This window comes from Larus michahellis, chromosome 3, assembly GCF_964199755.1.
Source record: "Larus michahellis chromosome 3, bLarMic1.1, whole genome shotgun sequence".
Classification (NCBI taxonomy): domain Eukaryota; kingdom Metazoa; phylum Chordata; class Aves; order Charadriiformes; family Laridae; genus Larus; species Larus michahellis.
This window is the reverse complement of record NC_133898.1, coordinates 14,856,424-14,879,220: the sequence shown is the minus strand read 5'-3', so window position 1 is coordinate 14,879,220 and position 22,797 is coordinate 14,856,424. Positions and strand designations below refer to the sequence as shown.

Here is a 22,797-nt window from a genome sequence, read left to right as displayed (position 1 = left end):
AGCATATTGTTAAAAGGGTAAAGGACTTAACGATTTTGTAAGCATCCAGCAGCAGAATAAATCGTTACCGACATGTGCCATGTCTGTGAAGGACGCTATTTACTTCCTGATGTTGCAAAAGATAACATGATCTTTCAGCTACTGGGATGAGACAGAAAAGGTTGTGTATCTGCTTGTTCTCTGATGGCCTCTATAATTCAGGTACAAATCTATCTGCACATAAAACCAAGCATTAACAGCAAGAGTTGTTACATCTTTTACTGGGAAGTATCGGTCAATTAATACAAGGTAAATTTCCATTCCACACCATCAAAGGTACAAAAGATGCAACAGGCAAATTCATACCTGATCCTACAGCTTTCATCACTGTAGCATCCCGAATGTTCATCATTTGATTTAAGAAAAGCATCTGAAATCAGGGATTATTTTAGTTACATTATAAATACATGAACAGGAAAAAGGTTATAAGAGATCCTGAGAAGTAAACCAGTCCTTTCCTTCACCCAACAAAGGACACACTGCCTAAAAAAGTTGTCTGCTTCATTCCTCCCATCAACTCCTGGCAAAGTGTAACAGCCCACACTTCATGAACACCCCTCTGGCGATGCAGAGCTGAGCTAGACAGACTAAAGTTCACCAGGTTCACACAACAAATCGGACTAGATGACTTCTCACTGAACAGTGACTTTTCCTAGATAAAGAGAAGTCTACCAGAGTACTTCAAAAGCTGAATAAAGATTTAGCCGGCAGGCAGAGACAGAAAAAGCTATCCAAATTTCAAAATCCAGCTAAGCTACTAAATGCTCCTGTTTACACCAATGAGAACATGAGAGAGGGGGGTGAAAAAAAAAACACTAAGAACACCTTCATAAGGTGTTCACCTGGCCTTAAAAGGACAGGATGGAGCAAGGCATTCAAGCCTTCACTGGCAGAGACCCAGCCCAGGAAAAGCTACTCCACTCCGTAGTTCCCACCAGCCTACTTAGTCTGACTGTACCCAGGGGCAAACAGTTGGACGTTCTACTATTTCTCTTTTTAATTAAAAGACAAATTAACAAGAATAATTGACTTAATAAGGCAGTGGAAAGGCAACTAATTTAAAGCCTACGGGGTTTCATAAAAAAAAAAAAAAAGAAAAGAAAGGCAAGCTGAGTTTTTTTTGAGAATGTTTTCAAACATGCAAGCTCCACCTTCAGGTTCCTCTGAATATATGACAACTTATTTTTCAGACAGACACACCACCAACAGTGACAGAAAGTGAAAGTGTCCCAACAGAGGCAAAAGCTCAAAACCCAGCATTGTCAAGATGTCAGTACACCCATAAAACTTTCTGAGTTAGCATTTGGCAGGAAACGCAAACTGTTGTAACCACAGAAAAACACTGTTACATACTGAAATTTATTCTTTTCTTTGCTGCTATTATAGCAAAAATTGTTTTTTTTTCCTTTTTTTTTTTTTTTGCTGAATAGTATGTTGTACTTCTAAAGCACAGCAGAAAGCTACCATAAGCACTGGCTTATTTCTCTGTTCATAGCAGTATCACAAAAAGACAGTGAAAGCTGCATACACAGCTCCAAAGAAGTGCTGCATGTCAGCAAACAGAACCAGAATATTTTGTCTATGTGTTAAACCGCACTTTCAGCATCCCACCCCTTATTTTCTATTAACAATGTCCCACGTAACATCAACCAAATTCCTACTGGTGCTGCCTTCAGTTTGCCCTACCTGATTTCTATCACCTTTAAAAAAATCCCCCCACATCACCTTTCAGTCAGAGAAGTCACCTAAGTTCATCTGACAAACTCTGCATTGGAAAACTACACAGTTTATACCACTTTCCATTCACTTGCATACCTATGCAGCCTGAAGCTGGCAAATGCTAATGTGTCCACAAAAGAAAATTAATCATAGGAAAGACCTGAACCTGTATCCATATCATAGCAGATACATGCTATACAGCAGATACATATAAAATTAGCTTTTCAAATTTATCAGTCTGTAGAGATGGTTTAGCCGCCATGGTAGAAAAGCCTGTCCAAAGAAGGAGCCTCCAGGACCTTTTCTTTTGGCAGTGGGATCAGCTTACAGAGACTGTACAACTGCTGCTTTACACGCGTTCCTCTTCAGTAACGTCCTTTGCCTCCCTTCATTGCAAATGGTCTACACCCAAGCTCCTCCCTGAGGCTTCCTAATCCATTTCAGCCCCCAAACAAGCTGTTGCCTACAGGTCATCTCCTTTTGGCTAGGGTAAGAGCTTCAGGTAGTGTTGTTCCAGCTATCTGAATGCAGATGAGGTTTGAAACTTTAAGCTCCCAAATTCCCTCAGTCCACCACTTCTTTACCTAGCTCCCCCCTTACAGCCCAGACTCTCACTTAGACTGCTTCTGTGCCTCCTTTTGATTAACATCAAGTGATCAAACGCTAACTTAAAACAATAAACAGCAGAAAGAAGCCTTCTAGTCATTTACAGGAACTCAGGTCTGTCTCTCCAAGAGACACAGGTGCAAAGTAAAGGAGAGCATCTCAATGAATTGGGTTTTTCAGAAAGGGCCAGAAAGCTCCAGCTATTGAGACCTTAGTAACCGCGTTTCAGCTTGTGGAATTGGGAAAGATCTTGGGTAGGACCCACAGAATCAAGACCCCAGTGCAGCAAGAAGGGGTAACGTCGCATCAGCACTCAGGGCAAGGGGAAGAGGAAGGCACTGCTGATCAGCCAGTGGACAGCAAGGGAAATGCCAGGGAGGGTCATGCGAGGACTCGGAGAGCAGCAGGAAAAAAAAAAAAAAAGTCCATAAAGTGAGGGAAAGGCAAGTTATTGTACAATGTTAAAGAGAAGAAATAATGGAGCAGCCTGCAGGTAATGCACGGGCCTTTGGCAACAAAACATGTTTGCAAAAAGCACAGTAAATGAAGCAAGGTAGAGAAAAGCTCACACAAGCACAGGACAGGGATGTGGGAGCTTCATCTAACTTTTGCCCCTCGAGCACCCTGTCCCTTCCCAATGCCATGCCTTGGGCTCTCCTCTTCACAGCTATCACCTAAGCTGACTGCCCCTGAAAGGCAGTAACACTGCTTGAATAATTAAACCACCTTAAGTATTGGCACTTCCTTTGAGGGACAGGAGCTTGGAACATCAGTTTTGATAACTTATATTCTAATTGTGTGAAATCTACATACGTGACACAGACCAGGAGACAAGAACAAGGTGAACATTCGGCAATACAGCACTGATTTACTTAAAATGGATATTGACAGCGTGGCCTAAGCAACAACGATGTTACTTCTCGATACTTAAGTAAAATAGTATTAGCATTAGTGTGAATTGTGTGTGACAAGATTAACCTGGAAGCTGTGTTTGAAGAAGAAAGGAGCAGATGCTTCTGTTATTTTAATTATGTAGCAAACAATGAATAATTATACCCTAGGCAGTTGAGCAATTGACTTTTGGGACAGAAAAGCAGGCTTGGGGATTATGGTTTTAAGGTTGTTGACTTGCCTTGAATGCACCTTCTGCAACAGCCATTTAGTTTGCACCAAAACCTTTCCAGTACGAATCATTTGTTTAAATTCTAAGAATATGCTTTCTCCAGAGCTCCCCAGCAATACTGCTGACACCAATCAAATCTGAAGTCACCCACACTAGATTTTAGTCGAACTTGGCATTAAGATACTACTGTGGTGCAAGTACACTCCCTCTGCAGTGTTTACTGAATTCTTAAGTTTTCCACTCATTTCACAGCTGACAGCTGGTTCATATTAAAGGCACAGCCCTCTCACTAGTCCATGAGCAGGGGAACACAAAGCTGCCTGCACATGAAAGAGGAAAAAACAGAACATGAAGACAAAAAGACTGAAACCGCACCAGAAGTGCAAAAGAGAAGCTTGAGACCAGCTGAGTCGTATTTTTATTGAAGCAGTACAGATCATTTCTCTCTACCACATTCTCCTTCAGGAGGAGGAATATTGGGGTGCACAAGTAAAGGTTCAAGAGCAGAATCAATTTAGGCATGTAATACTCTACCACCATTCCTAACTGCCATTTAACATAAAGCCACCTGCCTGTTGAATGCATACCATCACTGAAAACGCGTACAGTACATCCAAGCCAGCTCCCTCGCCACCACGTAAAACTTGTTAACGTGCCATAAATCTGCCAGACTTGTATGTGTGTGCAGCAATAACAGGAATCCATAGATTCAGACTTTGTTCCTACGGATACACATGTATCAACAGGTACATATTTCCAAGCTGCACAACCTAGCGAACATGAAATCTTTTCACACAAGTTTCTGGGCGACTGCCACTAGCCACACAGCTTGAGAATTACCACTACTGGCAGGCCCTGTGGCTCTGGCTCTCTTTTAAACCACCTGAGCAAAAGTCTCGTTTGTGTACTGTAGACCTTTTTTCCTTTTACATACATGAAGATGGTCACCTTCTATTTGTCCAACTGAGACAGCTCTGCTTTTGCTGGCAGAGATCAGAAACCATTCCTGCTTGGAAGCCTGAAGAAAAAAAAACGCTTTTCTGTTAGCAGTGGTACTGCCACCTTTTAGATGCAGAACACATCATTAGCAATACATTTTGATTACAATGAACCAACAGTTCCCTGTTAGAGGCACACAAGCAAACAAGAACATTAAACAATGCCAAAACATTACATATGCTGACCGTCAGCTGAGCACAGCTACATGGCAGTCACAATGCCCTCTGTAATTGTGACCTGTTTAAAAAGGACGGCTTAACGAACAGTGCACTGACATAAAGCAACAGCCGTGGTTATAGAACAGATGTATGAACAGACACAGAGCTGCTGTCAGCCTCTGACATACCTTGAACAGGAGGTTATTTTGCATACAGACAGGAAGATTAATCTCTTCCTGCTTTCATCTGTGCTTTATTCAGGGATTCCAGCTTTAGGTATCACCTTTTTGAGGAAACAACTCAAAATATTAACGACACTTAAAACCAGAGCCTTTGCTAATACTACAAAACTCTGAAGAGCCAAGCCAGAAGACACATACTCAAAAGAAGGTGAAAAGCAGGTGTTGGAGTTTCTACTTAACTGCATGGAAATAGGACGTTCTGCAGCACTGTACATCAGCCTGCCACAAAGTTGAAAGCGAAATGTGGTCCTTACTCCAGTAGCCAAATGAGGAAAAGAATGCTTTACTAGAGACAGCACGAAGCTATCAGAAACTGAAAGAAAAGGTTATTGGCTGCTTTCTGATGGATTTGCAAGGACAAGAGAATGGGATGTTTCCAATGATTGTGTCCAATTCACAGGTTTCATACTCAGCAGTATAAAACTGACATTGTCAACCTTACTCCTGCATCTTGAAGCTACTCTGAAACCAATCAAAACTTTGCCAGAAGTGAGATAGGACTGCTTTAGGGGAGAAAACATCCCACCCTTTCTGGGGATGCCAAGGAAGTCTAAAAATGTACTCGATTCTTAAACACCTTGTACACACTTTCCTCCACAAGCAAGGATGCTGCAACCTGGAAGCCCTGACTCCAAAGCTCCAGTTACATCACCCTCGTTTGTGTAGGCTTCCCCGTCTCAGAAAAGTCACCCCAGGGAAAAGATTTACTGCCAGGGGAAGGCAAATCAGCCTCCAGACAGGGTAAACACATTTATTGTTCTCTCTGTTCTGAGCTTACATATACACCACTGGAAAGTACTCTTCCAAGAAGTTTTTTTTCCCATTTATGCCACACAAAATCCTTTAATTCTGCACACCTTTAGTAAGAAGAGAGACAAGGCCTCGCATGACCTCATTTCACTTACTATTCAACACCAATCTCTTTTGCAAGAAGAATTAACCAGCATTTTTAGCGGGTGCAGATTTGATTTTATAATAACCATTCAAGTTCAGAACAGTAGCACAGATACTACAGGAAAGAATATTTGAAATCTCAGCTACCCTTCTGCATCCTGTGCCTGATGTACAAGAAGTGTACATCAAGGCAGGGCCCACATTTTGGCTTATGCGAAATGTTCTTCTTTTTGAAGACTCAGAAGTAACACCAGCTCTTGCTATTCACATGTCACCCCTACTAAAACACAAGAGGGAGGAAACCAAAGAACACCGTTATCTCTTCCCAAGCATGATAAGAAAGAAAAACTCTGGGCTTAAGAGACCTTAAATAAGGAATTCTATATTCTGTTATCTGTGCTTAAAGCCATTCAGCATCCGTTGAGACATGGCAGATACCCAAAAAAGTGAAACTGGCCAGTCTATCAGGGGGAGGATTTTTATTTTTACTTCTAAGAGAAACTCCACAAAGACTGAACTACCTGCACTACTCAATCCTATATGCTCTCCACTGGAAGGTTTTTCTCCAGCTATTCGCTAGATTCATAAGACAACTTCGACGTCTGGGGTTTTCATGCTCTTCTTTCGATTTCTAAAATTCTCCTTCTGTGGTTTGATAGATTGTTTTGAACAAGGAGTGGGCAGCTGTGGGACTTAAGTCAAATACTTTCAAGTGTTTGTGTTTTAAAACTTAATCCAGTCTAACAATCTTTTTTTATTGCTCTACTACTCAGTAAGAGTTACAGTGTTGAAATAAATCTGGGTTAAACAAATACTTTGATGTGGAAAGTAAACACAGACATCCTTCCTGTTAGCTCAGTTCAATAGTCATACTTGAAGTGATCGAGGCACTTAATACAGTCTAAAATAAGGAAATTCTGCTTCCATGTTTAGATTGCCTTCAATAAGGAAGAGGCAGATTTCTGAAGCTCAGCGTTGCACTCTTTTACCAACACCTACGGCTTTGAGAAAGAGAAAAGCATGTCAGCGAGGCACAAAGGGCAAAGCCGAGATTGCAGCCCTGCTCCTGGATAGGCGAGACTCGTGCCAGGCCTGTGTGAAAGGACACATGACAGCTTGCAGAGGTGATTATCTAGAACAACTTCACTCTTAGCCACAGTTGCAACCTCTACACTCTCCCCTGCCATCCTGCCTTGCAGCCAGCTACGTTTAACCTGTGTTCTGGTGACTTTTTCACTATTTCACCAGCCACCCCAGACTGCTGACTGCCCTATTCATCAGCCGTCATCAACCCTCTTCTCCTTGCAGTTTTACCAACAGTAATTGTCCCATCGTTGGGATGGCTGATATACAAAATTATGTACCCTTGAGCCCAAGCATCAATCCCGTGATAAATCCCCAGTTGTTTCTCTCTCCACTGAGCCAGCTTTCAATATAGATAACATGCTCTTCATTAGCAATGCAAGCCCTTTCAACAGAATAAACTACAGTACAAAGTCAAGTGCTTTGGAGAAACAATTTTATGACTGATGCTTTCAACCAGGCTGTAATCTTCACAAACCTGTCATATTTTACACTTTACACTCCCTTCCACAGGGCAGATCTATTTTCATTAGTATATATATTTAGCTGCTAAATCTTCTTCCATTGAATTGCAAATTAACTCTTACCATTAAAATTGCACGGACTCCACCTCAGGCTAATGACTTTAAAGTCTCCTAGGTCTCCTGTTACCCTTTTAATACACTAGAAGTACTTTCTTTTAATCTTCTTGTGGTACTGATTCAGTCACAGCCACATTAACATAGTGCTCTCACATTACAGCCTTAGTGAATCTCCCTTGCTTACAATCATTCACTCTTGATGTCAGAAGCTGTCTTTTACTGTAACACCAACAACATGACACTTACAGCGCAGCGACCCACTGAGTTTCCAAAACCCATGGTTTTGTAGGGCAATTGCAGTAGAAGCCTATTTACTAATTTCACATTCTGGCATGATTACCAAAACAATCTGACCTGCCCTTCAGGCCTGGAAGGAAAAAGTAACTTAGCTGGAGCTTCCTAAGAGGACATCATGGTGCCTTTCAAAGGAATCTGGACTCAGTAGGCAGCACTCTTCATCTACAGCAGAAGTCCTGCTTGAGTATACCAGGTGTCTTGCACAGACTGCAGCAGCAGATTCTAGAGAGGAAATGATGCCACTATCGTTACTTTTAATGAAAACACCACAGTGTTGTTTTCACCAAGAAGAAACACATATATATTGCATCCTGGAGAAAACCTACAGACTCACTGTGATGACCTGTGACTGCATTTGCAAAGAACTAGATCCCTGGCTCAGCAATTACAAGCCATTTATAGCATGAAAGCAAGTCATCCTTAAAAATTAGCTTGTTGTAAGTAGACCATTGATCCTCCATGTAAGTGAAAACAGGCTAGAAAGAGACATCGTGATACTAGAGGAAAAAAGGATATCTAGAGGGAAAAGTACATGTGGGAACCTAGAACTTGTGCTGATGTTAGAAGCTCAGTTTAGCTGGCCATCCTATAGCAGAGCATCACACCGGCAGACAACCCAGCCCATGATTACACTCACAGCTACGGCCAAAGTAACCGATAGTGTCCCGTTGAGAAGAAAGGACAGAAAAGATTGTGACAACACTGAGAAGACCCTGGTCTCCACAGAGACATCTTCACTCCAGAGGTGTCTAGAAAGTCCTCTTGGTCCCAGAAGTTACCCAGAACCACCCATCTGTTTGGAAGCTTCAGTATACTGAAACAAGCAGAGGTTTGCAATTCATACAGCTCCTAAGTAGAAAAGGACTTCATACAAATTACAAAGTAGTAGCAGTTAAAAACAACGTAGTAGTTATTAATTCAGCCATAAGCCATCAAAGCAGAGCAACTGAACCCAGGGGCACACATGATGTCAGAAGTATGGCACCGCAATGAAATAAGGAGTTCAAGGAGACCAGGACAAAACTAAGTTAAAAACTAGACGGCAAGCGGTCTTCAGTGCGAAGCAAGCGTGCTCAAGCAGAGCTCTCCATGGGAACTTGAGAAAACTGCTCAGAGACCATGAGACTGTAGGATGATGTAGCACAGAGCAGATACAGCAGAAGAATGCTGTGCTCTATTATAGAAAATCCAGACAGACTCATGGGAAAGCTGGATCCAAGAAAAGAAATTTTAGATCATACAGAGAGGCCTGCAGGAGGATGTTAAGAGTCTCAAGAGATGCTTGAGAGAGTAAACCGGGCCTGTTTAACACAAGAAAGTCAGTAATGGAACAAGGTGAAAGGCTTTAACAGTTAGACACTGAAGCACAGAACTGTCAGGTACACATCAACACAACAGCCTCACAAATCAGTAAGACTTTAAAATAAAAAAAATAAACCCCCAGATTAAAAAAACCCACACTAATAAAACTAATAAATCCCCACATTGCAAGCAGGTTTGTTATCTTTACGGAATGATTTATACATCTTTGAGAAAGAAGTGGGAAAAGATGAGCACAAGGAAAGAGAATTATAATGTCTGCAAAGGCTGAACAAACTGGGAAGACGATGCAGAGACTGAACACCTAATGTCCCAAACTGGGTAATTTGGGAGCAATTCAGAGTCACTCACTTCGCCATAAGCTGCCAAAATGGCTGACAATGCATGAAAAAAAAACAGGATTTAGATACAGCCACTGAGTTCCCATTCATTAAAAAAAAAAAAAAAAGACAGAGTCAGGCACGCATGGAAGCAATTACACAGGCCCTTTTTTAACAGATCTGAGCAAAATTTATGTGCATCCTCTTCAAGAGAATTGTAACCGAAATCACTGAAATCCATACTACAAAAAAATCCCCACACAGAGCAAGCTGGTTTTACACATTTTACACAAACGAGGAACTGTGATTCAACCTGTACTTACTATGGAAAAAAGCACAGGCAAGTGACTGGAAACCATTTTACAGCTCCTCTGTGAACTTTGCTCAAGAACAACTATCAAGGACAACTGAAATAGCGGCAGCTACCCAGCAGGAAGGTGGAATTGGTGAAAGAGCTGCATGACTGATTAAATGTCTTTATACAAACAGCACCTTTCCTCCTCAAAGAGCACTAACTGGTTTAACCTGAAGACTGCAATGGAAGAGACGTAATGGGACAAAAATCACTCGGAAAAAAATATTCTTAAGGAAAGTATTAATGAAAACGTTCAGGAGAACAATTTAAAAATTTGTTATCTCTGCTACAATGACCAGATCGGAATAATCACTACAGACTGTGAAAATGCTTCTAGACAAAGTAATACCAGGAAAAAAAAAAAAAAAAGAGGTTAGGCCTAGAGATATAAGGGGGCAGGGGAGAAGACAGATAATAGAGATGGCCAAGTTTTCAAATTCTCTGTCAGAGGAGATACTGCTGCTTAAATCCAGAGAGACACAGGAAGGCATGGAGCACTTCAGCTGCTGGGGCAGGATAGCACCAAGGTCACCACACATCGCATTTGACACGCCTGGGCATACTCACCGTTCCAGTAAAATTCAGCCGCATCAGAGGGAACAATACCGGCAGACTGCTGCAGCCTCTTGTCTTCAGCACCTCACTACGTTTTCATAAAATACCCAGGAAAGGGTACCGCAAAAGCAGCCTTCTGCCTTTTAAAAAGCACTGAGAAAGCTACACATAAAGAACAAGGCGGCAAACGTGGGTGCCTACAGCGTAACTATAATTACACCAAATTGTAATACATTCAGACAAAAGAGATTTAGCTTGTAGGATACACAGGCTGGACAGCCAGTGGAAAGGTGCCAAAAACACACCTTGCAGGGACCTGTGCCAGAAATGGGGGTCGCTAGAAGCAAAGATAGCAGAGATAACTGAGCAGACAGCCTGAAGAACAGTGGACTTCTCCAGCGACGCAGGAAGATGGAAGTATCAAGGTATACAGCTCACACACATGGGATCTGCAGCTCTTCACTGCTTCGTGGCATGGAGAGAGACAGACACAAGTTTTAACTTTTGCAGCAAACAAGCATGCGTAGCAGAATAGGTAATGGCAAAATACATACTCCAGGTCTATAGTCTGACTATCGATTGGGATTAACAAGGCACAGATAAGGACTAGGTGACAGAAGTGAAGGGTAACATACATGTGACCGTTTGCCACCAGGATCAGGGTTCAGCACAAATGAGACAGGGGAATTTGCTTTGATATCAACGCCAGTATCAAGCTCACTTGATTTTCTTTATTCTCTGTGCTCTCACATAAAGGTTTTTCTACATTTAAGGCTGCTCAAATGCATTTCCTCAGAACACCAGAGGCACTGAGCAAAAAAAAAAAAAAAAAAAAATGAGTCAGAGCAACTACCCAAAACACAATGCTACCTTAATAACCATCTGGCACTTAAACACCGTCACCTGGAAAATGCATCATAACACAAATATTAGAGGAATGGCCATCCACACAAAACACACATACCAGGAAAACCAAGCACTGCATGCTGCTTCTTTAGTACTGCATTATTGCATTTAATAGTTTCAGACAAAATATCTCAGTTCCTTTAAAAAAACAAATTGTTCACAGACTTTTAAAGTAGCCACTGGTAAAGTTCTTAGATAACCACTGTATTATGTTTTATGGGTACGTATGGCACAAAAACCAGAAATATCTGTATTTGTTCCTTTCTGTTTGTAAACCACTTAAGAAAAGCCACACTGACTACAGTATGCACTAGCTGAAGCCACATAAATCTTCTTTATCGGATATCCATCTCCATTATACATACGTGCACACACACACTTTTTGTAACAGGGAAGTTCAAACACACAGCCACGTCTTCAGAATGAGTTTCAGCTCCCGGACGAATGAGCACAGTGTGATGATATGACTGAACCAAAACAGAGGGACAAATACAGTCCTTGTAAAATTCAAAAACACTGCTGCAAGAATAAGCTGCTGCTGCTAAGTCAGTACTGTATTCTACAAACATCTCTTACATTTACGGTGCTATTCAGCCTTTGCTGAGGAACTGGATGTGAAGAGAAAGGGTCCTGCTGGTGAAGTGCACACACAAGCTCTGCTGCCGCTCTACAGCCCTGGTCACTGCTGCAATTACAAACATCGCTGCCTCTGCAGCCCCCCACGCTCAGGACCCACGGGACCTGCCACATGATCGGCCCTTGGCTGCAGAGCTGCGCAGCCACTTCAGGCTACTGTGGGGTCGGTTTGCCTTTCTAACCAGTGGGGCGTATTATTTACAAAGAAAAGATGGAAGCCCACATACTGAAGCCAAACATACGTGCTGTTTTCCCAAGTCAGCAGAGAGACTGAATGACAGCAGTATGAAATACAGATAGCCCCGCTTCCCCTGAATGCAGAATTCACAGACACCAGAAGTGCTGATTTTAACTATTTCATCAATGAGCATGCTGCTAAAGAATAGTTTGCGGTGGTAAAAATCCCCAATTCTAGATATTATGCCACCTCCTCTAACCCAGCAAGCCTGCAGATGAGTTTTCACCTCCTTACAGTTTCTACGCGCTGGGGAGTAAAACTGATGCAACGCACTGAAAACAATAACACAGTCAAACACTAATTTTCTATCCAGTGGTATAAGGAGTGCTGCAATAACAGCATGGCTTTGCACATTAAAATATGAGCATCTAGACACTTGTACACCAATTTGTTGGCCACATAACTGGCCACCACCAGGGTACTCCCAAGGGAGGTCAACTGTGTATATACCCTCCTCATGTTCTTCCTTAAACACCCACTACTGTCCGCTGCCAAAGGTAGGATACAGCGCTAGAAAGCTGTCTGACCTGACTCAGGGTGGCTGTTCTGGACAACAGCCTTATCTCTGGGCATCATACCTTCTTCCGCCTGGACCTCCCATTCCTGAATGCTCAGATTCACACTTCAGCAGTGTATTTGTTATCCTGTGGAAAAACATAACCAGAGGGTATTGGCAGACCCAGACATCTTCCCTGCAAACCACTCTCTGAAGGTTCACAAGGTGAGGAAGTCAAAGGAGGTCTATTGAAAGTCAATAAGAAAGGCAGGCAACCCAACCCAGAACAGCAGAAAAGAGAAACAACATAAGTAAAGAAGTGAGCGATTGTTCCCACTTTGCGCTTTTACTCAGTTACAAGCACACACTATTTTGGCAACACTGCACAGGATGACCTACAGGACTCTCTTAAAAAAAATAAAAAAGTCTTGAGATGTGGAAAAGGGAAAGTGAGTTCCAAACACATAAGGCTTTCCTACAATGTCAAGAGTTTGAGAAACACTGCTGTATGGAATACGGTACCTGACCCAAAAAGAAAAAAAAAAAAAAAGCCCAAAACGCATCTTCAGGGATTTCTGAAACAGGCTTCAATGGCTCAACATGGAGAAAAGTAAGGAACATTCGCCTGCTGACCATTTTCAAATGTGCAAATGGAGAAACGAATGCAAGAAAACTTTCCACAGATGGGATGTATTTTCCCTGCTTTCAGTTTGGCCTTTACAATACTGTGTATCTGATAGCTGCGCTATGTCTGGTTTCCACAGAGCACCTGCCTGTCAGGACCAAGCCAACAGCCTGCGCTATGTGCTCTTAGGGCTTGCTCAATGCTCATCACTGAAGGAGCACTTCCACTTCAGTAAAAAGTACCTGAATGCCATTCGTAATGTCAAAGATGTTAATAAGCCATTATTTGATTACCACTAGTCCTCAGAAGTTATCCACTCGGACAAATAGAATAAATATGATGAATTTTTACATGTTATAAAGCAGAGCGCTGACAGAGTCTGACCTATTGCAAAGTCATTGAAATGGAGAGATCAACCCAGCCCCATTTGCAGTTCTCAAAAGCTTGTTGTAACACGAACAGAGTGCTGACAACATCCCAAAGGTTTACCTCCAGGGCATAAAATTGAATGGCTATTACCCAATAAGAGAAATAACATTTTAAAGCCTCTGTATGTGAACATGATAAAAATTCATGTCATGAAGAGGAAAAAGTCACTTTCAAATGTTAATTTTGACTATGAGAACAGAAAAATTCTCAGAAAATTCACCACAGAAACAGCCACAATGGCTCATTTTCTAGAAATCCTCTGATAAGCACTTTTTTTTTTTTTAAACAGGCTGCTGTATTCCTGAAGCACAGCAATTTGGCTTCAGTTACCCAAACCACACAGCTATTTTGTTCATTTAATATTCTTCACACTTACGAAACGCAATCAAAGAAAAGCACTATACTGGTGTAGATGAAACTAAAAGGTTGCGTCTTTTCCTCCCTAGCCCTCTGCAACGGTGAGTCGGTCTTTGTTGTGCATTACATCCCCCCTGAAATCTTGCACGAAGAAGGTTCCAGATTATAAGCACCTTATATTGTTACAGATTTTTTGGGGGGGGAGGGCGGGGGGGGGGGTGTTGTAGGGGAATGCAAACATTTTCCCAGCATAAATACATGCAAAATGTTTAAAACATTAACGCAGCTAGCAAAAAGCCACAGCTAAACTCTTTCCAACGGAGAAGCATATAAGCTTCTCTTACTGACACCTAAATCTGATTCGCTTATAGGAAACTTATATAAATCTGATCCATTTATAGGACAGGCACTGGCATCTTCCAAAGGAAAAAAAAAAAAAAAAAAAAGGAGATCCTACCTGCAGGCCCCTGCTCCTTCACATACACTCTCTGATGGAGGGGATTTTGTGCCAGCCTTTTTTTTCAGGCAAAGGGGGCTGGACGAAGCAATGCTCAGGTATGAAGATCAAATCCTTCCAGCTTTTGCCGGCCAGATCTGGGTCTGCAGGACCCGCTACCACCCCATTCTCTTAATGAGTTATTTCCACCCGGAACTCGAGAGCACCCGAGGGAGGGGACGGCACCTGCTCCCCCGGCACGCAGAAGCCAAGGACGCGTAACCGAGGTGGCAAACATCCCGAATTCCCTCGTACCTGTCCGTCGCCGCCGCGCTCCTGCGGTTCTGGGAGTAGGAAAGGCCCTTTCCCCGTCCTGACAGAGCAGCCCCGTCCCCCCCACCCCGGCCCTGTCCCCGTCGCCCGGCTGAGGGGGAGGCCCCGCACCCCGGCAGGCCCCCGCGGGTGGCGGAGGGTAAGCCGATGCCGGGGGGTCTCTCCAGCGGCGGGCTCGGCATAGGGCTGGGGGACAACAGAGCCCGGCGCAGGGACCACCACCGCGGCGGCGCTCACCTGCCCAGCGGTCGCTTCATGCCCGTGTCGGCGGCAGCGGCGGCGGGCAGGCGCAGGCTGTGCCTCAGGCTGCAGCCCTTGTCGAGGGGCGCGGGCGCGGCGGCGGAGGCGGCGCGCTCATGCTCCACCGTGACCGACTCGTTGCGTTTCCTCATGCCGGGGAGCGGGGGGCGGCCGTGGCGGCGGTTGGCGGCGGCCCGGAGCGGCGGAGACGGCAGGAGCGGCGCCGCGCACAGCCGCCGCTCGCCCTGCGCCGCGCTCGCGCCGCGCCGCGCCGCGCCCCGGCCACGCCCCCGCCACGCCCAGCCAATCCCCGCCTCCGGAGCGGGCTCGCGAGGGAGGTGGCAGCTTGCCAGCACTTCGGAGGGACGGCGGCGCCATCTTTACTGCGGGCAAAAAGCGCCAGTCGCCATTTTGTTGGCGGCCGGAGGGGAGGCCTCGACGCCAGGGTGAGGGGCGGCGGGGAGGGTGTCCGTGTTGCGGCACATGAAGCTTCAGGCTGCCTGTGGCAGCGGTGGTGGTGCCCTGCTGGCTTTAGAAGTGAAGGGGCACCGCAGGGCTTCAGCCCTCCTGGGGGCGACAGGGCACAACCAGCGTGGAGCGCGGCGTGAGGCAGGGGCATGTCAGGGTGCGCAAGGCCCTGTGGTGAAGCATGAGGGACTATGCCGGTGTGTGTCCCGGTGCAGGGACCTGGGGGATATCCCCTCTGGTGGCCTAGAAACCTGCAGGAGACTGGAATTGTTTGGCACTCCAGCACCTCCGGTGAAGGCAAAGCAGAGAAGATGTTGCTAAGGCAGAAAAGGCCTTGGGCAATCAAAGAAAACAAATGTATCAGCCTGTAAATAGCAAAAAGGCACAAGGCACCTAACTTTGGGGGGAAGCCTGCATTCCCTTAAAACTGCAAGGTTGCTCTTTGTTACAAAGTTGAAAATAAAAAGTATGTGTCCTTTAGGTGAACTGAACTCATTATAATGTGAAAACCACACCTCCAAATCTTAAACGCTACACCTCCTAGATGGGACCCCAGCTCACTGAGCATGCGTAGTAATTTAGGACTGTACTACACCTTTAATTTGAAGCAAGAATACAAGTAGCCAACAGGAGATTACTGTGAAATCATGAGCCACCAATGATTAGTATGCTAATTAACCATTTTTTTGTAAAATATAAGCCAACTTGTGCTTGGCCTGTCTGTGGATGAGCCACCTAGCACCCATCTCTGCACAGAAATGACATAAACAAATATCTCGACTCCGTGCGTGGGTCGGCACTTCGCACACCTGGTAAAGACCTAGAATTGGGGCAACGCCTGGAACGGACAACCAGCTTGCTGAGTGTTGCAAGCTTGCATCCCTCGCTGCGGTGCACGAGGGACAGTGGGGGGGTGAGCCTGGCATTGTTAAACTGCTTTCATGTGAAGAGCCAGTGGGACACAAGGAAACGGGGCAGCTGCTATTGAAAGAACACCGGCTGGTCTGCGTGGGCCTGGAGGGGCTGTGCGACCTTGCCCGGGGCTAGAGGCTAGGCTGGAGGCACGCACCTGAGCATGGAGAAATGGCATAGCTGGTATAAGGATGAGGAGAGAGGCGAAACTAGCAGTAGCCCTGACAGACATCAGCAGTAAGAACAAGAATGAATCGCTGAGATGACAAAGGTAATCATAGCCTTGGTCCCTGAACAGTCAAGAGATCATCGCCTTCCACTGTTTTGTCTTCTAAACTTTCTCTGGAGCAGAAGGTAACCGTAACAAAGTTTCAGATGTGATTGCCTCCCTCCCATTTGCTCTGTAGCCTTCTGGGGAGGTTATGATACCACTTTGGAAAGCACATCCTCATTTGCTCATCTCTACAGACGCACACAAGCAAGCCAACTTGCTACAGAGCTTCCCTAACTGCGTGGGGATTCTGCACTGTAAACAAGTCGTGGCCAATAAAGAATAAATTAAAAAAAAATCCCCTCAGTATCAGCAGTAGCTGGTGATTGTGCTATCCATACCATTGGGGAGCACGACGGCAATGCACTGCAGAAAGTAGCCATGCTCATGTGCTCTGTCTCCCACTGCTGCTGCTGGGTTGATCTCTTGGGGTTCCTTCTGTGTTCCTGTGAAGTGAAAAAGTGAAGCAATTCCTGGAAAATGGCTCTTTGAACAAGTGATCTCCAAGTGATCTCAGCTATCTTGCGTCCATTTCTCCTGACTTGCTGCTGACTGATCCTGTAATCCCAGGAGAAAAAACAAGGCAGGAGACCAAAAAGGAGGAAGCAATTGTCAAAATTCAAGCCTCAACTGTCTCAACAGTTACGGATAGCTAGCAAAAAGTAATGTGTAATGTGCTGGTGTGTGCTTTGTAGTGTGTCTGAAAGCTTCACCTAATATTTGAGACCTTTCAGAGATTTTCTCTTGGCCAAATCATAATTGCTAAAATTTTCAGTGAGGCTTTTGGAAAGACTGATTATTCTCTTCCATGCTTTGAACAGCAAAGGAGAGCATTCTTGTCCCTCTGATTTTGTTTTGTTTCCTACATCTTATTGGGAAGACTGAATGTTACAATTGGGGATTGTTAGCCATGTTTGCGTGGTCTGGAAAACAAGTCTTATGAGGAGCGGCTGAGGGAGCTGGAGTTGTTTAGCCTGGAGAAAAGGAGGCTGAGGGGAGACCTTATCGCTCTCTACAACTACCTGAAAGGAGGGTGTAGAGAGGTGGGGGTCAGTCTCTTCTCCCGAGTAACAGGCGATAGGACAAGAGGAAATGGCCTCAAGTTGTGCCAGGGGAGGTTTAGGTTGGATATTAGGAAAAGTTTTTACACTGAAAGGGTTATCAAGCATTGGAACAGGCTGCCCGGGAAAGTGGTTGAGTCACCATCCCTGGAGGTATTTAAAAGATAGGTAAACGTAGTGCTTAGAGATATGGTTTAGTGATGGTTTTTGTCAGTGTTAGGTTGATGGTTGGACAAAATGATCTGAAAGGTTCCTTCCAACCTAGGCAATTCTATGATTCTATGTGTTAGGAGCTTTGCCTGGTGACAACATGTCATGAGTGGTGGTCATTCCAAGAGCAGGCTCTGCAAAGGCTGTATGGGGGTCCTTGGGAGTGACGGTGCCGTCCTGCGAAGAGGGAATTGCAGGCTGCCCAACAGGCTTTGATACAAGGGGAATGGACTTGGGTGTTATAAATCCTCTGAGATGCCTCTGGTTGAGGTTTATTACTGAGGAGGATGATAAAGGAAAATTACTTTGAAGTCTGCCTTTGTGGTATGGGTCTTAATACCGCTTGCCCTTTTGTCTGTGCTAGAAAGAAGACAAGCAAATGTTTTCTTGTGGTGACCTTAAACTATTCTCAGCATTTCCAAAGGCTTCTCTTCCTTAACTATCTATGAGTACAAACAGGTGCTTTTTGGTCTCTCCCATGACATCAGATTTTTAAGATTTAGAAATCACCACTCTTTTTTTTTTTTTTTCTTAGTAGTATAATGTCTTCTGTGCTGCTAGTACATGATTTATAGAATATGAAGAGGTTCTGCCATTTGGGATCAGTACTTGCCCTTCTTCCTATGAAAGAGACGAGTGCTGCCTCAGAAATTGCCCGCTCACAGAAATCAATGCACGACATCCATTCTGAATTCCGAATTAAGCCCAAATGCCGTGGTTGAATTCTGGTGGACTTGATGGGAGTTTGTTGAGGTTTTTCTGCAAGGGTTTACTACAAACCATACTTCTGCTGCTGTTATAGGCAAACCAGGATGAAATTCTACCATCTGCGGTCACCAAATACTTCATCTCAACAATGCAAAACAGCTTAGGGAATGTGCTGCCATAGGATTTCTTAGCAGCCAGTAACTCTGTGTGATTCTACGAAGAAAGTATGTACAGGAAGAACAGGAAAATCCAGTAAGAGTAGAGGCTGGGAAAGAATTTGAGTTTTCTTAGCTCAAGGCATGAACAAAGATTATGGTAGAGCAATAGTAGAAACTATCCCTGTGGGCAAGGACACCTTCTGTAGGGTGTCTGTATGTCTGCAATGGTCTGGAAGAGGTCTGGAAACAGGCCATGGGGCAAGGACACGGCCTGCTGGACTGCACCGATAGCAATCTCCTCCCCACCCTGTATTCTCCAGAGGCAGCCACACCTGAACTCACCAGCCTGGTTTGGAGATGAGGAAGATAGATGGAAAGGAAAGGACAGCAAGTGAGCATAGAGCCTAAGTAACATTATCAAAAGAAGGGATGAGAACTGTGTTTGGCTGTGGGTGAGCTCAACCAAGACTCCCCAGAGGACAGAATCCAGGGCAGGAGACACTGAAGGAAACCTGAAAGGCCAGGAGAAAGTACTGGTTAGGAAACCACTGGCAGATAAGGCTCTGTAGAGCACAAGGATATTCAAAGCAGCAGAGAAATCAGAAAAGGCAAGGGCAGAGCCATCTCCTTTGAAAAGGTGCTTGAAAGGGGGCAAAAGCCAAGGAGAGGTGACTTGGGGCAGAGCTGAAGGAGACTGCACCCTCCTGAGGAAGGCAGCAGTACCTCTGGAAATGCAAAGAAGCCTGCTAGGAGGACAGCTACCCACAGCTTTCTGTTCCTCAAACTGCTCCTCTCCGACATGACAAAGAGGGAAACCCGATGCTACAAGCAAACAATGCTCTTTCCCTAGCCACCAATCATGGCACAAATTCTGCAGCTTAAGTTGGTGGCACATGTTTGTGCTTGATGGACAGTGCAAGGGCTCTCTGATGGGTTGAGCACTCCTCCAGCTGCTGCCTTTGCAGCACAGCACCGCGGCCTTCTTCGTTCTGTTTATCCAGTTGACCCCAAGTTGGACCATGTAGAGGAAATTATGAGGAGTTCAGATGGAGGGGTCTGTGGAGCCATCCTTCCATGCTGACTTCCTGAAGACAGGAAAAACACAGGCTACTAAGGGTAGAGCCAGCTTTGGAAAGGTCTGTCATACAATGCTCCTAATGACTCAGAGAAGTGTCTATTACTGATGTTTCCAAGTCAGCACAAGCCCCTGCTGCCTGCTAGTTTTCCTAGTCTGCAGTAGACACAGAGCTGACTGTAGCCAGTGGAGCTGGACAGAGTTTCAGTGTGTGCTAGGGCTCCAGGCTGCTATGCAGGGGCTGAGCCAAGCCTCTCCAGCAAAGCTAGAGTGCTTCCACCACTCTGCTCATCCCTCCTTGGCTGTGGCTAAGCCAGTTTCTGAAAGCCCCATGTTGAAATGCCTAGTGTTTTTAGATTACAGAGTTGGCAGTTAAGAAGTAAAGCATTTCTATTCACATGCATGCCTGGGTGAGTCTTCATCAGTGTGTCTGAAGGCGTTCAAAGGGGTCTCTCCACAGTTTTCTCCATGCTGACCATCTTGCATGCCAGTGACAGTGATCCATGACAGACGGTCATGAGGTGCAGGGATGTCATTCAAACCCCTTTTTGCTCACCTCAAATTTCTGTGAACCTCCTCCAGATGCTGCAGATCTGGTGACTTCATCTCAAGGAAGTCAAGAGTTGGTGCAGAATCATGGAGTGGTTTGGGTTGGCAAGGACCTTAAAGATCACCTAGTCCAACTCTTCTGCCATGGGGAGGAACATCTTTCGTTTGATCTGGTTGCTCTAAGACTCGTCCAAACTGACTTTGAACACTTTCAATGATGGAGCATCCACAGCTTCTCTGGGCAACCTGTTCCAGGGGCAACTACTCTTTCTTCTCTTCATTAATGACCTGGATGATTGGTCGGAGCATGCCCTCCACGAGTCTGTGGATGACTGAAAACTGTGAGGAGTGGCTGGTACACTAAAGGGTTGTGCTGCCATTCAGAAGTGACTGTCCAGGCTGGAGAAATGAGCCTCTTGAAGTTCAACAAAGGGACGTGCAAAGTCCTGCACATAGGGAGGGTAAACCCCAGGCACCAGTACATGCTGGAGGTATGACAACCGGCCAGCCATGGCCTCAAAACTTTCTGGTCTTTGCTGCCTTCATGAACTGTGGGCCTCCGAGGCCAGAGGGAGTGCCTGGAGTGAGGAAGATTTCCTCTTAGGAAAGAAGAACCGGTTTGAGGAACATTTAAACAAATGGGACAGATAAGTCCCTGGGAGCAGATGGGATGCCCTGGGAGTGCTGAGGGAGCTGGCTGAAATCCTTTTGAGCACCTATGTAACTATGGCTGTGGTGATGGGGAGAGGTTCCTGGGGACTGGCAGAAAGCAAGTGTCACTCACTGCTGTCTTCAAGGAGGGCAAGCAGGAGGATGCAGGGGATTACAGTCCAGCCAGCCTGACCTTGATCCTTATGAAAGTGATGGAGCAAGTAATCCTGGAAACCATTTCCAGACATGTGGAGGACAAGGCAGCCATCAGGAGTAGTAGATTGGCATGACTTCACAAGGGGGAGATAATGCTGAAGCAACTTGATACAGTACATGCCAGAGGCTGACTGACCAACTGGAAAGCAACTTAGCAAAGAAGGCCCTGGAGGTCTCCTGGTGGACACCAAGTCGGACATAAGGCAGCAGTGCAGCCTTGGGGCAACAAAGGCCAAGAGCCTCCTGGGCTACATGAGGGGGAGTGTTGCTAGTGGAGGTTGTCCTTCCCCTCTCCTCAGCACTGGTGAGGCCACCCCTGGAGCACTGTGTCCAGTTCTGGGTCATCCAGTACAAGAGAGACATGGACACACTGGAGCAAGTGCAGCAAAGGGACACAAAGATGATGAGGGGACTGGAGAAACAGTCCTGGGAGGCTGGGGGTGGCTCTGCTCATGGTGCTAACCTCCAGATTCCTGGGGCCTGGCAGCTCCCACAGTCACAGAGAGGCTTTGAATGAAGAGGTGTCCCCAGATGGGGGGGCTGCTTTGTCGGCTGGAAGGTGATGCCACCATGGGTAGAGGGAGGTCCCTGGCAGGGGCTCTCCATGATGGGAGATCCTCCAGAAAAGAGGGAGACAAGAGAGAGTTCAAGGGTTTTATTAATGTCTCCCTGAATTTGAGGGGGGCCCAAAACTGCACGTGGATGCTGAGTGCTTGGCAGCCTAGGTTCCTGAGGACAGGTGCCCCAGGGGCAGAAACCAGTAGACCCAGCGGGTCTGGAACAGCTTGGCAGCTGAGAGGCGCTGGCAGGGTGGGCACAGGAGGCGCAAGAACACCTCCTGGGGGGACACGGGGGTCAGGGTGGGGCCTGGGGAAAGCCCATCATCTGGGAGACCCCTGCACACTCCCACCCCGAAGTCCCTGGGCCCTGGTGCCCCTGCTGCCTCCCAGTGTCCCCCAGCTGCCCCCAGAGCTCCTCAGTGGCCCCACAGCCCCTGCAGCACCCTCCAGCTCTCCTCTGATGGCCCACAGCTGCCCTCCAGCACACTCACAGTGCCCTCTCATGGCCTTAGCTCCCCTTTAACGCTTCCTAGGTGACCCAAAGCCCCACAGCTTCTCACCATTCCCCAGACCTGCAGAAGGTCTGGCTCAGTGCTGCCTTGGTGGGCAGCCTTGTGTGTGGGGGTGTCCCTTGGGGACTCCCCACTGGCATCCTGCAGGGCCACCCTCCTGGAGAAGCTGGAGATGGAGACCTTCATGTTGTCCTTGCTGTCCAGAATGTTTTCCAGCTTCAGGTCCCTGCAGGGGAGAGGCAGCACATGCTGGGGCAGATGGTAGCTGAGGAAGTCAGGGGCCAAGGAGGGTTAGGACCGGGAGGTGTGGGGCAGATGGCCATATGGAAGGAGGGCAGGTAAGGGTGCAATGCGGCAGGTGGAGGTGTGGAGGCAAAAAGCCCTTCATTGCCCAGGCTGGGCTGTGGGTTAATGATCCTCTAGGCAGCGTGGTGAGGCCCTGCAGAGCCCTCGATGCCT

General features: G+C 46.0%; 1 protein-coding gene across 1 annotated transcript in view; it reads right to left on the bottom strand.

Annotated features, from left to right (window-relative positions):
* The window catches only part of ABHD12 (abhydrolase domain containing 12, lysophospholipase), a 40,538-nt gene extending 25,271 nt beyond the window's left edge, over positions 1-15,267 (bottom strand). Inside the window, exon 1 of the mRNA XM_074578763.1 lies at positions 14,985-15,267. Coding sequence (XP_074434864.1) covers positions 14,985-15,139 — 155 coding nt within the window. The 5' untranslated portion in view covers positions 15,140-15,267. The remainder of the gene's footprint in view (positions 1-14,984) is intronic.
* Positions 15,268-22,797: the final 7,530 nt, after the last annotated feature.